At 58.9% G+C, this 15,757-nt stretch overlaps 1 protein-coding gene across 39 annotated transcripts in view; it reads left to right on the forward strand.

Moving 5' to 3' along the window:
- Positions 1-15,757, forward strand: part of LOC105493668 (nuclear receptor corepressor 2) — a 240,074-nt gene that overhangs the window by 203,212 nt on the left and 21,105 nt on the right. For 35 of the 39 annotated variants that reach the window (XM_011761567.3, XM_071070825.1, XM_011761578.3 and 32 more), the window contains 9 exons: positions 4,309-4,473; positions 5,562-5,701; positions 6,203-6,305; positions 6,563-6,667; positions 6,946-7,049; positions 10,431-10,581; positions 13,680-13,820; positions 14,079-14,165; positions 15,140-15,426. In XM_011761567.3, coding sequence (XP_011759869.2) covers positions 4,309-4,473; positions 5,562-5,701; positions 6,203-6,305; positions 6,563-6,667; positions 6,946-7,049; positions 10,431-10,581; positions 13,680-13,820; positions 14,079-14,165; positions 15,140-15,426 — 1,283 coding nt within the window. The remainder of the gene's footprint in view (positions 1-4,308; positions 4,474-5,561; positions 5,702-6,202; positions 6,306-6,562; positions 6,668-6,945; positions 7,050-10,430; positions 10,582-13,679; positions 13,821-14,078; positions 14,166-15,139; positions 15,427-15,757) is intronic. The other 4 variants (XM_071070832.1, XM_071070826.1, XM_071070829.1 and 1 more) reach the window with 2 other exon arrangements.

Raw genomic sequence — 15,757 nt, forward strand, 5'->3', positions numbered from 1 at the left:
CCCAGGTCTCTGGGTTCACCAGGAGCCGGGAGAGGGGGTGACTCCTGAGCAGCTGTGTCACAGTGACTGCCCCGGGCACACCTCACTGTCATCACGTGAAGCTCAAGGTTAGGAGACAGGCAGGCGTAGTTGCTTGTTCTCTGGATCTTCAGTCTCTACCCCACTTCCCACTCGGCCCAAGAAATTCTGAACCTGTGTCCCCAAAGAGGCATCTTCTCCAGGTCAGCCTGGCATGCAGCAGGTGCTGTTGTGCCTTGCAGGTGTTGGGGGCTACCTCCCCAGAGGTTATCCACCCTGGGCTAGCCTGGGCGCTTGCTGGCAGGCTGTTCCAAAGGTCTGAGGGCAGCAGGACCCCAGGCCGACCTCCTGACCAGCACAGCCCAGGGACGAACCCGGGTGACCGGAGCTATCACCAGCTGTCCCCTCCCCACTGCCTTGGGTGTGATGTCCCCCTTCTCTTTTTTTTTTTTTTTTTGAGACGGAGCGTCAGTCTCGCCAGGTTGGAGTGCAGTGGCGCAATCTCAGCTCACAGCAGCCTCCGCCTCTGGGGTCCACCCGAGGCTGGTGGGTCAGGACATTTGTTGAAACCCAAGGCCCCAAGCACCATGCTAGGCAGTGGGGGTTCGGCAGGGAGAAGGGGAAGTCTCTGCTGTGGGGAGCTGCTGTTGTTTTGAGTGAGGAGGATGTTAAACCAGGGAACACGTAATGAAGCAAGATGATTTTAGAGTCGTTCGTCCATCATGAGAAACAAAACGGGTTGAGTGAAGAGGCGGCTCCGGGAAAGACCCTGTGGAGGGGGGAGCAGCCCCGCCACGGGAGATCTCTGGGTGGGCGTTGTGGGCAGAGGGAACAGCACGTGCAAAGGCCCTGGTGTGGAAACACGCTCGGGTGTGTGAGGAGTCACCGGGGGTGGTGTGGCCGGGGAAGGGTGGGCGGGTGGACAGTGAGGGAGGTGGGGGCCGGATTGTGTAGGGCCTCTCAGGCCACAGCAGGCAGTGGATTTTTGTCTCAGGTGTGGCAGGGGCTGCTGGAGGGATTTGAAGTGAGCATGTGTTGTGGAAGGGGAAGGGGGTGCTTGTTATCTGATTTATATTTTGGAAAGCTCTCTCTGGCCGTTGTTGAGTCAAGGGCAGAAGCAGGAGGTCACAGCGCTGCTCTTGGCAGGCGACAGAGGCTGCCTGAACTGCACAGGTGGCTGTGGAGGTGGAAGGAAGGGCGCATCGGGATTTCGTTTTGGAGGCAAAGCCAGTGGGGTGTTGAACCCGGTGTGGGGATGACGCCAGGGATGTCTCGCTGGAACCGGGATGCCTCATGACAAGGGCTGGGCTGCCTGGGGCCAGGGTACAGTGTGCGGCCCAGGCGGTGGCTCTGGGAGATATTGCGGGTTTGGAGCACCAGCCCTGGAAGGAGCTGTGTATCCATGTCAGGGGCCCCAGCAGCTTTGGCCAGCATCAGATCTGATCGGGGCTGGAACTGCACAGCCAGGTCCTGCCGAGCCAGGTCACAGGCCCCTGTCCTGGGAGAAAGGGAGCCACCGGCCAGCAGTTTCTGCAGCTGGCACTCAGCCTATTGGTGTGGCCAGGGCCTGTGCCGTTTCCTGGCCTCATTCCCCATGGGGACGGTGCACCTGGCGTCAGGCCCTGCATGCCTTTCTTGCACAGCCTGGCTTGCAGCTCAGCTCCCGCAGGGACACACATGAACTTGACACCCAGCGCTACCTCTCTGGTCTCTCAGGAAGCCAGCCTTCTCTGCCCCTGGCTCCCACACAGAGCGGCTCAGCCAAGCAGGTCCCTTGGGGCCCCCTGGGCCCAGCTGGAGGAACAGGTTGTCTCTCCAGGCTCTCGGCCGCCCGCCCAGCCTGGCCTAACCCCAGCTTGCCTTCCTGCATCGAGCAGCTCCCCTCTTCTCCCTCCCAGCTCTCTAGAACTAGGCTGGAGGAAGCACCAGAGGCATACAGGGCTGGGTAGCCAGAGGGGCGAGGTCCAGGGCGTTTGCAGGATCTCCAGATCTGAGGCAGGCCCTGTACAACTGCCTCCACTGGGGACTGGTTAAGAAGGAGAATTCCCCTGCATCTGTGCCCCCCTGCCTCCTGTGGGCTGCCCACCTCGCCAGGGCACAAGTCCAGGGACACTCAGTCTTCCGGGAGAGAATTGGGGGCGATTTGGTACACAGGCCTCCTTGCCCACCTGCTCTGCTCACGGCAGGCATCATGAATTGATCTTAGCACTCTCCTCCGCTGTCACACCCCAATGGGCCCTCAGAACCTCCTTTGTTCATCTGGAGGTGGCGTGATAGATGACACCTGCCTGCCATTCCTGTCCCAGGACCCAGAGGGCTCTGTCATTCCCAAGTTGTATCTCTGCTCAACTTCTTGGCCGGTTATCTCCCCCAGGATTGGTCCTCAGGGAGAGGTTCAGAGCTGAGGACAGATTTCAGCAAAGGGTGAGAAGCCGGCAGGAAGATGCCATGAAGCCAGGCCTGAGCCCCTGGGCCCTGCTGAGTTTATAGGATCTCCCCAGGCCTGAAATCTAGGACCCATCATTGCTTCTCTGCCACAGGCAGTGTGGCATAGCAGTCCAGGTTAAGGCCATGGTCTGCAGCCCCCGTGCCTGGGTTCGAAGCTGCTATCTGCCACTTGCTAGCTGGAGCCTTTGACCAGGTGGCTTAACCTCTCGGCCTCTATTTTCCCGTCTGTGAAATGGGGATAATCAGTCAGTTCCTTGTAGGGTACTGTGAGAATAAATGAGTGAACATGCTTAGATTCATGTCAGCCATGGAGGCGTAAGAGAGCATTACCTCTTGGTGTTGCCCTTTGCACGCTCCGCCTGGTAAGTAGCTTTGCCTGAGCTGGGGCTTCTCAGCCAGCCAGCGCACAGTCACTGTTTGCACTGGCTCAGTGGGCTTCTGATCCTGACTCGGCTAAGTATTTGCTGGTGAACTCAGATAAGCCCATTGGTGTGTCTGTACCTCAGTTTCCCCTCTGTAAAATGGGTCTGGCAGCAGTCTCTGTATGAGCTTAACAGGAGGCTCATGGAGGCCATGGGGTCCTGAGCACAGTGCCTGTGCTGAGTACCACTCAGCAAACTGAGGCTGACGCTGCAGTTGTTATCTGGAGGGTCTGGGCTTATAACCCCCCACTGCCTGCCACAACATACACACACAGGCACACACACACATCCACGCACTCACACACGAGAATGAGAATTCCCCTGCATCTGTGCTCCCCTGCCTCCTGTGGGCTGCCCACCTTGCCAGGGCACAAGTCCAGGGGAAACTCAGTCTTCCAGTATATGTATGCACATACACGTGTGCGCGCGCACACACACGCACACACATCACAGGTTACCTCCTTCAACGCTGTGTAGAGCACAAGCCCGCAAACTTTTCCTGCAAAGAGCCAGAGAGTAAATATTTTAGGCTTTGTGGGCCAGACAATCTCTTGCAAGGACTCAGTTCTGCCATAGACAATAACAGATGTGACCACGCTCCAGTAAAAGCATATTTACAAAGTCAGACAGTGGGGCCAGGCGTGGTGACTCACACCTGTAATTCCAGCACTCTGGAGGCCAAGGTGGGAGGATCTCTTGAGCCCAGTAGTTCAAGACCAGCCTAGGTACACATAACAAGACCTCATCTCTACAAAACCAAAACATAAATTAGCCAAGCGTGGTGCGGTGACACGTGCTTGTAGTCCCACCTACTTGGGAGGCTGAAGTGGGAAGATCCCTTGAACCCAAGAGTTCAAGACCAACCTGGGGCAACATAGCAAGACCCCATCTCTACAAAAGTAAAACAGATTAGCCAGGCATGGTGTGGTGGTGGGCGCCTGTATTCCCAGCTACTTGAGGGGCTGAGGTGGGAGAATCACTTGAGCCCAGAGGTCAAGGCTGCAGTGAGCCATGACAGCACCAGTGCACTCCAGCCTGAGTGACAGAGGGAGACCCTGTCTCAAAAAAGTTAGGGGCAGACAGACCCCCTGAGAGACCGTTCGCCGCTTCCTGGCTTCGGGGCCTGTCCAGGGGCCTCGGCTTGCCGGACTTGGCTGAGTGCCTGTGGGGTTGTAGAGCCACAGGGTCCCATTCTCGTCCTCAGGGGCAGCTGAGAGCCCCCAGCCCAGACCTCGAGACCGCTCCCCTGCTGAGCAGAACACCGTGGGGTTACAGAGCAGCGCCCGGGCAGGCAGACGTGGGGGGCTTCCCAGAGGAGCCCAGGCTGTCACGGGCCGCCACGACTGTGGGTGCAGGAAGGCTGTTTGAGTAGGGTCAGCCAGGGCTCCCGAGGTCTGACTGCCCCGCCTCCTGCCCTCAGCAGAGAAGCCTGTGTTCTTCCCAGCCTTCGCAGCCGAGGCCCAGAAGCTGCCTGGGGACCCCCCTTGCTGGACTTCCGGCCTGCCCTTCCCTGTGCCCCCCCGTGAGGTGATCAAGGCCTCCCCGCATGCCCCGGACCCCTCAGCCTTCTCCTACGCTCCACCTGGTAAGTAGCTCTGCCCGAGCTTGGGCTTCTCCTTCAGCCGGGGCACAGTTACTGTTGGCACTGTTGGCACTGTTGGCACTGTTGGCACTGGCTCAGAGCTGCACACAGAAGCACCTTAAAGCCTCACGGGACCCGGCTGGAGGGACAGCCTGGTCAGTGGAGGGAAAGGGGGAGATCTTTTGAGAAAGCTGCCCCAGGATTGAGGTTGAAGCCACTGGCAAGAGGGAGCCACAGCAGGTGCTTGAGCTGGCGAGGGGCAGGCTTAGAGTGGGAGCTGTGTTTTCCATTGATGGCTTAGAGCTAGAGAATGGGCAGATGGTAGAAGAGCCTGGGGAGGGAACAGAGGTGCTGCCTTGGTTCACAGACTGTGAGGCTGCATTTCGGCCCTGTTCTAGGTCCTGCAGTCCTGCTGGGCCTTGCCAGCTATATAGCAGCACAGCCGAGGGCTGGTACAGACTGTGTTGGTAAATGCTGGTCCCGAGGGATGCGTGGGCCAAGGGAGCTAGAATAGGGAAAGTCATGCCAGGCAGACGGAACAGCATGTGCAAAAGCCCTGTGGCAGGAGAGAGCAGGCAAACTTGAGAAACTGAATCCGGCCACCACTGCCGAAGCTTGGTGCCCAGTGAGCTGGGGAGACCAGGGGCCAGGTCAGGCAAGCCCGAAGGCCGAGTCAGGGGCTAAGACTTTCTCCTGAGGGCAGTGGGGAGCCATCGAGGGCACACAGCAGGGGGCGGGTGTGCACCAGCAGACTTTTCCAAAAAGGTCCCTTTGGTTCGTGTAAGGGGAAGGGGCTACTGGGAGCTACAGTGGAAACGGGAAGACCAGTTAGGGGATCCAGGTGAGACTGGAGGGGGCTTGGATCAGGACCTGGGCGGTGGGGAGGTGGGAGGCTTCCCCAGGATAGTGGTGTCTGCATCTAGGACTCAGGTCACTAATGAGGAGAGAGCCGGGCAGGGCAACAGAGGGGCATGCATGGATGGGCACTTCCTGGCCAGGACAGGGAAGAGGTGGAGTGCAGCCTGGGCTGTGTGTCCAGCAGGGACATGACTGCTCCTGGGCCCCACAATGGACAGACATGTGCTCCACAGGTCACCCGCTGCCCCTGGGCCTCCATGACACTGCCCGGCCCGTCCTGCCGCGCCCACCTACCATCTCCAACCCACCTCCCCTCATCTCCTCTGCCAAGCACCCCAGCGTCCTCGAGAGGCAAATAGGTGCCATCTCCCAGGTGAGTGGTAGCCCTTCCTTTCTTCCTTTCTTGGGGGCTTGGTCTTCTCCTCTGTAAAGTGGTGGCAATGGGACCAGTGAAGTCTGGGTGGGGGCCAGGCTCTTAGGGGTCTGGGTCATTTCCACTCAGGTATCTGGGGTCTGAGCTGGCTGGGTCCTGCCCCAGGTACTCAGGGCCTCGTCCCTGGGGGGGTCACTCTGTGTTGCAGTCAAGGGCACGGCTCGGGAACCAGGCTGTGTGGCCTCAGGCAAGTTACTTAACCTCCTGTTTCCCCCACTGCGAAATGGAAGGGCAAATGCGAGGGGCTCAGAGGGTATGGCCCCTTCACAGGGGAGGGGGCCGAGGCTTGGGAGCAGCAGTGACTTGTCTGCCATCACACAGCTGGACAGCAGCCCCGGCCTCTGACCCACATGTGGGCTTTGTGAACCGGAGCATTAGGCACTCTGGACTGTGGGGGAGGGACCAGGGTGCCCCTGTGACCCCACAACTCTGCACCTACAGGGAATGTCGGTCCAGCTCCACGTCCCGTACTCAGAGCATGCCAAGGCCCCGGTGGGCCCCGTCACCATGGGGCTGCCCCTGCCCATGGACCCCAAAAAGCTGGGTAAGGCTCCTGGCCCATCTATCTGGGTGGCTCAGGCTGGGCTCCGGCTGTCCTGTGGGTGGGGGTGGAGGTGAGGAAGGGGTATCTTGGCCCACGGTACTCCAGGTAGCAGCTGGGAGGTCCCCCCTCAGCAGCCCTGGCTGGAACATGGTGAGGAGGGGCGGCGCTTCCCAGCCCCTGGCTCAGGTTGGGTGGGGACAAGCCTCCCGGGACTCTGCCCCGGCCGCACGTGACTCGCTCCTCTTACTGGTCCTCAGCACCCTTCAGCGGAGTGAAGCAGGAGCAGCTGTCCCCACGGGGCCAGGCTGGGCCACCGGAGAGCCTGGGGGTGCCCACGGCCCAGGAGGCGTCCGTGCTGAGAGGTGAGGGCCCTTCTGCCCTGGACCCCCAGCATCTGCCCCTGTTCCCGGGATGCCCAAGGGGCCCTTTATTCAAAACCTGCTGGGGAGCATCATCTCCCAGAGGGTCTGGGGACCCCTCTTCACAGCCGTCTCCCTCACCATTTAGGGGTAGGGGGACTCCCTCTGCGTTGAAACAAGCACAACTTGTGGGTCGCTCAGTCAGGGTGGCTCTCAGGACCGGGGCCTGAGGAAGGAAGGGCCACAGACACCCCCTCAGCCCCGCGTCTTGTGTCTTCCAGGGACAGCTCTGGGCTCAGTTCCGGGCGGAAGCATTACCAAAGGCATTCCCAGCACACGGGTGCCCTCGGACAGCGCCATCACATACCGCGGCTCCATCACCCACGTAGGTGTCCTGGGGTGCGGCATGAAGGATGGGTTGGGACCGGCGTGGGACCAGCCCGTCTTATAACCCCTCATTGTCACCAAACCATTAGCCTCAGCCGATGGGGTGATGACTGGGGGACAGCAGTTCACGCCATGAACTTTCATCTTGTCTGCATGGAGTCAGGCACTGGGGTTGCCAAGCACAGCTCAAAACTCTGCTTTCAGGGAGCTGCCATGTAGTGGAAGGAAACAGACCAGGGTAAATAAGTAGGCTGGTGAAAACTGAGCAGGCAGAGGCAGAATGTTAGTGCCCCGCAGCTGAGAATGCCTGGCCAGGGACATTGCTTAGACAGGTGAGGAAGGTGACATGTCAGCTGTGGCCAGAAGACATTGAGGGTGCAAGCCATGCGGGAATCTCAGGGAACAACATTCTAGGCTCAGGGAACAGCATGTGCAAAGACAGAGCGTGAGAGGGTTCCTGAATCGTGCCAGAAGTGGTGGCCCAGCCTTGCAGCTGGTGAGCTGTGGACCCAGGGTTTTGTGCCACGAGTGTCTGGCTCTAGAACACAGCGACAGAGTGTGGGCTCACACACGCGCACACACGCACACATGTTCTACCAGTGGAGCTGCGGGCGACAGGGTGGTCCACAGGGAGGTGCTTTTGACTCAGGCAGCGTCAAATCCCCACCACAGAGGAGCTGTTTACACCTCGTCCTTCCCTGAAATCTGTAGGTTTGAAAACTCGGAGCTTTCAAAGGCAACTGTGCTGAGTGGGAAGGGCAAGTGCTTTGGGCAAAAGTCAGGCTGAGGGCCCTCAGCTGCCAGCTCCGTCACCCACTCAGGCAGCGGCCTGCCCTGACTCAGTTTCCCCTTTGCTAACTATTCCTGGGGGAGTCATTCTCCTAAAGTCATAGGAACCTTTGAGGTTCCCAGGCGTCCACCTGCTCTGGGTTCCTGGGTGGCCGTGACCCGCACCCTTCCTCGAACCCTCCCAGTTACACACACGTCTTTGATTGCTTTTGGCCGAGAGCCAGCTCCCAAAACGTGTGAGATAGGCGAGGGTCAAACTTCCCTGCAGTCTGGCTACCAGATAGTGAGGAAGTCAGCCTGTGGCCTGCACACATAGAGCTGTTTTATTAACCAAGTGGGTGCCCCAGGCAGGGACCATGTGGTTCCACAGCTGGCGAGGGAGGCTCGAGGAAGTCACAGCTCCCTGATCCTCCAGGGACTTCCTGCCCATCTTGGGAGTAGAGTTCATTGGGGCCAAGAGCAAGAGGCTACAGGCTCATCTCCCAGAAGCCGACGTTATGCAAACAGAAGCTTCCCTGTTAATGGGAGTTTGTGCCATGTATTCTCCCAAGAGCAGGGGCCACCGGCTGGATTTCTGTTCTCTGTCCATGTCCCTGAAGATGGCACCTCTAAAATACTATAGCTCAGAAACATCAAGCTGGGCACGGTGGCTCATGCCTGTCAGCCCAGCATTTGGGGAGGCCAAGGTGGGAGGATAGCTTGAGCCCAGGAGTTTGAGACCAGCCTGGACAAAAAGAGGCCTGTCTCTACAGCAGATTTAAAAATTGGCTGGGCATGGTGGCACATCCCTGCAGTCTCAGCTGCTCGGGACTGGGAGGCAGGAGGATCACTTGAGCCCAGGATTTTGAGGCTGCAGTGAGCTATGACGGTGCTCTAGACTCCACCCTGGGCAATGCAGCAAGATCCCTTCTCAAAAAAAAAAAAGAATCAGATGCCTCAGTTTCACCATGGAGAGCCTCCCCCCACGCTTTTAAATCATTTATTGTGGTATTCAGTAAGCCACTGATTTCTGTAGTACAAACCCAGTCTGACATGGACCATCTGATGTTAGGGCTGGAGACAGAAAGGGAGGCACTTATATCAGCTGCCTCTGGGGGGGGTTTTTCCCGCCAGGATGCTGCAGGCTTCCCCTTGTGCTTTCCTGATGGGAGCGGTGGCTGCCCGGAGCTGTCACCTGACTTAGCACCTATTGTGCCATACTTTGGTGCACAGGTGACTTACAGCACTGCAGGGAGATGCTGCTCAGAGTATTTGCTTTGAGAAGCTTGGGGGTAGCTCACTGGAATTCAGGGCATCTTGCTGTTGCCCTCCACAAAGACCAGGATCTGCGATGAGCACCCCGGGGTACCAGGTGCTGCCCTCTGCCAGGGGATGTCCCCAGCTGAGCAAGTCCAGCCAGAGACTCAGAGCTCACTGGTCCAGGTCTTGGGACATAGTAGGGCCCCTACCGTTGAATCTGCTCCTGGAATCCTAGAAAGAGAAGAGGGATACTGAGATTTGGGGATCCCTTGTCTGTGCCAGCTGCCTTTGAGAATCATCAATGCAGAATGTCTCCATTTTGTGGATGTGCAAACTGAGGCTCAGAAAGGAGGTCCCACGGTAACTTGGTAGTAAAGTTGCTGTTTGACACCCAACATTCTGACTCCAAAGTCGTATTCTAACTCTGATGCTTATGTTCTTGAAAGTCACCCGCGGCAGGATGCTGCCCCATGTGGCCTCTGCTCTCTGCTTGAACACGTCCTCTGACGGGGACCTCATTTCCTATATGGTAGTGGTTCTCAGTCGGGGGAAATTGTGCCTCCAACTGTCTGGGGACATTTGCAATTGTCCTAACTTGGTGGGGGACACACTGGGGAGGTGTGTACTACTGGCATCTAGTGCTTTGAAGCCAGGGACGCTGTCATATAGCCCGCAGTGCACAGGGCAGCCCCGCAACAAAGAAGGGCCCAGCTCCAGCTGGCAGGAGGGCCGAGGTGGAAAACCTGGGTTAGAACTAAAATTTCTGGTGTCCTGCCCTGACGTGAGTCCTTGTCCTGGTTTTAGGAAACCAAAGTGCATGACGTGGTCATGGGCACAGCCCAGGAGCAGAAACCCCAGCATCCCCACCAGTTACCGTTTTCAGTAACTGAATGTCAAGGCTCTGAGAAGTAAAACCCATGCAGTGGTGGGGACACAGACTCCAGGACCAAAATGCCTGGGTTCAAGTCCCCGCCTGCCCCTCATTAGCCAGGTGACCCCAGGTAAAGTCACCGTGCCTCCCTGTGCCTCGGTTTCCCCATCTGAAACAGGCGTAATCAATAGGGTTGCCTTGGGGTTGTTTCAAGGATTAAATGAGCGAATCCATAGAGAGCACGCAGAAGAGTGTCCCGTGCTCGTGGGAAGCGGGAAGCACTGGACACGGGATCCTCATTCTTCAGCTTCCTCACAGGGTTTGTTCCGTGCAAGCACTTACCCTTTGGAGACAGTGTGTGTGTGGACACACGTGTGCATCGGTGGGCACATGGGCTTGTAAGCACGTCTGTGTCTGCATTTGAGTTGAGAGGGGTCCTGGGCTGCAGCCTCCTGGGCGCTCACCCCTCTGCACCTGCAGGGCACACCAGCTGATGTCCTGTACAAGGGCACCATCACCAGGATCATCGGCGAGGACAGCCCGAGTCGCCTGGACCGCAGCCGGGAGGACAGCCTGCCCAAGGGCCACGTCATCTACGAAGGCAAGAAGGGCCACGTCTTGTCCTATGAGGGTGAGTCGCGGGAGGAGAGGAGGCCCAGGACCAGGGGAGGAATGTGCTTGGCCCACTGAAGTAGCTTCACAGGGAGGCAGGGCTGGGTTGACATCAGAAAGCACAGTCTCATAGGTATGCAAGCCAGCAGCAGGGAAGCATCGGCCTTAGCTGCATCCCACCTCCGCCTAGTTCTTTACAATTTAGGAAACAAACTTGTGGCCAACCTTTTTAGAAGCATAGGAGGGAAACTGAGGCCCAGAGCAGAAGCCCAAGCTCACGCCGCCAGACCTCCAGCACGGCACTGACAAACCGTGCAGTCTCTCACTGGCCGTGAAAGAGGCCATGGCCAGAGTGCGCCTCACCCTGCCGTGCCCCAGGCGCTTGCTGGGGAGCCCCCATCCTCTCCCTCTCTAGGCTCTGGGTTCCAGAACCAGGAGACCCTGCCAGGAAGGAGTTAAGGGAGTCGAGTGCCGGGAAAGAGAATTGCCTGGCAGCCTAGGGCACCCAGGGGTGTGGAGATGAAAGCTGCTAATGGGCGCCTCTCTCAGCACTGCAGCTGCAAGGCCCGGAACTGCCTCTCCTCCATCCGCTTCCGCCTGTGCCCGTGGCCCCCTCCCCAGGCCTGGGAAGTGGAGGTGGCACTGTGTGGCTTAGGAACATATGCGCTCCCTGCTGCCACAGAGAGAGCCTTGGAGACAGGCCTGTAGCTGTGTCTTGGGTGCCAGCTCATGCCCTGGTGCCCCTGGACTGAGTGCCCTGGGGGTGGCGGGAAGCCTGGGAAGGGCTGGTGGCGGGGTTAGTCAAGGGCTTGTCTTGAGAGGTCACTGGGTGGAATCCCACCTTGGGACCCCCGACCAGTGCCTAAGCCTTTATAGGCCTTGTGTGTATCGTCTTCATCATGGGTTTCAGTCGGGGCCCTTAAACTCTCGTCTGCTCCCCGGGCCAGGTAGGCAGTGCGGGCAGCGGCAGGTGTGAGACTATAGGGAGTGCGGAAGACTCTGGTGCCTGCCCACGCCGTCCACTCCCCCACGGCCACCGGTCAGCCAGGCTTCCCATCTCTCCGTTTTTATCTGCAATCCCCCAATGTTTAAACATCGGCGGTTAATTTGGAGTGTTTTCTGAACAGCAACCCAGTACCCTCCTGTTGGCAACCACTGGAGTAGCTCATGGGCTGCGGGCCACACCAAGCAGTGGTTGAAAGCCTGAGAGCCTGTCAGCTGGTCATTCCCTCTGAGGGGTGGGGCGGGGGCTCATTTCTGATAGCTCTGGACTCAGCTGCCCTGGAGGGAGAGCCCTGGCTGATGGGCAAAGCCAAGCCTTTACCTTTGGGGGCCACCTCCATCTGTTCAACCCTCTGCCTGTCCGGGGAGTGGTGACCGGGCCAATCTGGGCTCCTTTGACCTGGCGAGGCCACTCCTGCCACGGAGACTCCCTCACCACTCCCTGCAACATACACCTTTCCATGCGCATGCGGACTCGCGGTCGGACACTCACATGCACATCGACACAGGCTTCCGGGTGTGACATGTACACATGCAAAGCCGTGTACTGCCTGGCACCCTGGTACATGTGTGTACATGGACCCACTTAGTTCTCAGCAGCCAGGCGTGTGCCCACATCCACTCCTGCACACACAGACCCGTGCCCGTGCACATGCGTGCTCCTGCCTGCCCCGCACATCCACTCTGCTGATGCGTCAGTGCACATGTGTGCTCCTGCCCGCCAGCATACCAACTTTGCTGATGCGTCTCTGCACACGCGTGCTCCTGCCTGCCCTCACATCCACTCTGCTGATGCGTCTCTGCACACGCGTGCTCCTGCCTGCCCACACATCCACTCTGCTGATGCGTCAGTGCACACGCGTGCTCCTGCCTGCCCACACATCTACTCTGCTGATACGTCAGTGCACACGCGTGCTCCTGCCTGCCCTCACATCCACTCTGCTGATGTGTCAATGCACATGTGTGCTCCTGCCTGCCAGCATACCAACTTTGCTGATGTGTCTCTGCACACGCGTGCTCCTGCCTGCCCCCACGTCCACTCTGCTGATGCGTCTTTGCACACGCGTGCCCCTGCCTGCCCCCACATCCACTCTGCTGATGTGTCAGTGCACATGCGTGCCCCTGCCTGCCCTCACGTCCACTCTGCTGATGCGTCAGTGCACACGTGTGCCCCTGCCTGCCCCCACGTCCACTCTGCTGATGTGTCAGTGCACACACGTGCTCCTGCCTGCCCTCACGTCCACTCTGCTGATGCGTCAGTGCACATGTGTGCCCCTACCTGCCCTCACGTCCACTCTGCTGATGCGTCAGTGCACACGCGTGCTCCTGCCTGCCCACACATCTACTCTGCTGATGCGTCTCTGCACACGCGTGCTCCTGCCTGCCCTCACATCTACTCTGCTGATGCGTCAGTGCACACGCGTGCTCCTGCCTGCCCACACATCTACTCTGCTGATGCATCTCTGCACACGCGTGCTCCTGCCTGCTCTCACATCTACTCTGCTGATGCGTCAGTGCACACGCGTGCTCCTGCCTGCCCTCACATCCACTCTGCTGATGCGTCAGTGCACACGCGTGCTCCTGCCTGCCCTCACATCCACTCTGCTGATGCGTCAGTGCACACGCGTGCTCCTGCCTGCCCTCACATCCACTCTGCTGATGCGTCAGTGCACACGCGTGCTCCTGCCTGCCCCTACATGCACTCTGCTGATGCGTCTTTGCTCACGTGCATGTGTGTGCACATGTTCACGCCCCATGTCGGCGCCCGTGTGTGTGACCACAGACTCGCATGCTCATGTGTGGTCACAGGCAAACCCTTGCTTGCAGACCAGCACCCTGGAGGGCTGGGGTACGGAGCGCAGGCAGCGTGCCTTGCTTCTCCCACTGTGTAACCCCCTGGAAAAGCTCCTGGGTCCTGCTGGCAGGCCCGGGGCTGCAGGCTGCGGGCTCCCTCTGGAGGCCTCAGCTGTGAGGCCTTGTGACAGGCCAGCATAGAAGCACTGGTGGCTCTTGCCCACCGACTCTGCCTGTCCTGCCTGTCCACTGCGGTCCTGGGCCCATGCACACGGTCACCCCGTGCCCAGCTCCTCACCAAGTGCTTTGTGTGGTTTCCAGGTGGCATGTCTGTGACCCAGTGCTCTAAGGAGGATGGCAGAAGCAGCTCAGGACCCCCCCACGAGACGGCTGCCCCCAAGCGCACCTACGACATGATGGAAGGCCGTGTGGGCAGAGCCATCTCCTCGGCCAGCATCGAAGGTGATAGCAGGGAAGAGACTTCATCTCGGCACCCCCTGCAGGGCAGTGGGGGGGAATGGCTGACCCCATTTTACAGATGGGGAAACCGAGGCTGGGCTTTCTGAGGCTCCATCTGGAGGCAGCGCAGGGACCTTCACGTGCTGGGTCTTACTCCACCATCATCGCGGGGACGACCACTGGTGGCTGTAGACGCCTCTGTCACTGCCCAGTGCCGGCTCAGGGACCCATGGAATGATGGCCTTGCCCCCTCCCACCCAGGTCTCATGGGCCGTGCCATCCCACCTGAGCGACACAGCCCCCACCACCTCAAAGAGCAGCACCACATCCGCGGGTCAATCACACAAGGTACCGCCGTGTCCCCTGCTCCCTGGGTGCCCCAACGGCGGGTGTACAGTCAAGCAGAGCACAGGAGGGGAGAGACACAGCCAGAGTGTGGTGGGAGCTCAGGACAGGAATGCAGAAAGGCCTGTAGTACATGCGTACGTGAGCAGTACGTGAGCTACGGAGCAAGGGTGTGTCTTACTTATTTGTAAACAAAAATGAAAAGCAAAAGACCGCCAATCACCCCTCTGCTTTTAGGTGTTACATAGCAACTGCCCTGTGCTTGGCACTAACCCGGGTGCCCCCTGCATATCGTTTTACAGAACATCCTGGTGAGGCACATGCGATTGGGAGAGGCTTGGAGAGCTCTGAGAACTCTTTCAGGTTCTCGTGGCTGGTCCATGGCACAGCCAGCTACTGTGAACTTGGCAGCTTTGTGGTCTTTATTTTTTATCTTTCTTTTGTTGTTGTTGTTGGCGTCTGAGACAGGGTCTCATTCTTGCCCAGGCTGGAGTGCAGTGGCACGATCTCAGCTCATTGTAGCCTCCGCCTTTCAGGCTTAAACAATCCTCCCACTTTAGCCTCCCGAGTAGCTGGGACCACAGATGCACACTGCCACATCCAGCTAATTTTGGTATTTTTGTAGAGATGGGGTTTCGCCCTGCTGCCCAGGCTGGTCTCAAACTCCTGAGCTCAAGCTATCTGCCTGCCACAGCCCCCTCGAAGTGTTGGGATTACAAGCGTGAGCTACTGCACCCAGCCTGTGGTTTTAGCTTCATGATTTCATAGTGTTCACGACTTACTGAGGTGGTTCAGTTAATATTCTCGTTTTATGTATGAAGAAGCTGAGGCCCAGAGAGATCAGATTCCCTGATCGAGGTCACACAGCAAGTGGGGATTCAAACTCAGGCAGTCTAGCTCCAGAACCCACTGGTGCAGAAGCTCTTGGTGGGTCTGGGCGGGGCAGGGCGTGAGGGTCAGTGCTGTCCGCCCGGCAGGGATCCCTCGGTCCTATGTGGAAGCACAGGAGGACTACCTGCGTCGGGAGGCCAAGCTCCTAAAGCGGGAGGGCACGCCTCCACCCCCACCGCCCCCGCGGGACCTGACCGAGGCCTACAAGACGCAGGCCCTGGGCCCCCTGAAGCTGAAGCCGGCCCATGAGGGCCTGGTGGCCACGGTGAAGGAGGCGGGCCGCTCCATCCATGAGATTCCGCGCGAGGAGCTGCGGCACACGCCCGAGCTGCCCCTGGCCCCGCGGCCACTCAAGGAGGGCTCCATCACACAGGTACGGCTGGGGCCAGGCAGGCAGGCCCAGTTCTAGGAGGGGCGGCAGTGGCTATGGGACACTGCCCTGGGCCTCTCCACATAAGGAAACTGAGGCTGAGAGCCCTCGCCTGCCTTACAGTCAACCAACTGCTCGTCCCTGGGCCTCGGCTGTGCAAGTTCCGGGGCTGTGCAGGGGGCATCAGGCTCCTGACCTCATTCCACTGAACTCCCATTGTTCCCATTCAGGGAGAGAAACTGAGGCCCAGAGAAGCCAGGCAGGCTTCCAAGGCCACAGGACTCAACACAGTCATGAGTAACTGAATAACTGCCTCCGTTGAATCTTTGGCGCG

This window comes from Macaca nemestrina, chromosome 10 (genome assembly GCF_043159975.1).
Source record: "Macaca nemestrina isolate mMacNem1 chromosome 10, mMacNem.hap1, whole genome shotgun sequence".
In the NCBI taxonomy this organism is placed as follows: domain Eukaryota; kingdom Metazoa; phylum Chordata; class Mammalia; order Primates; family Cercopithecidae; genus Macaca; species Macaca nemestrina.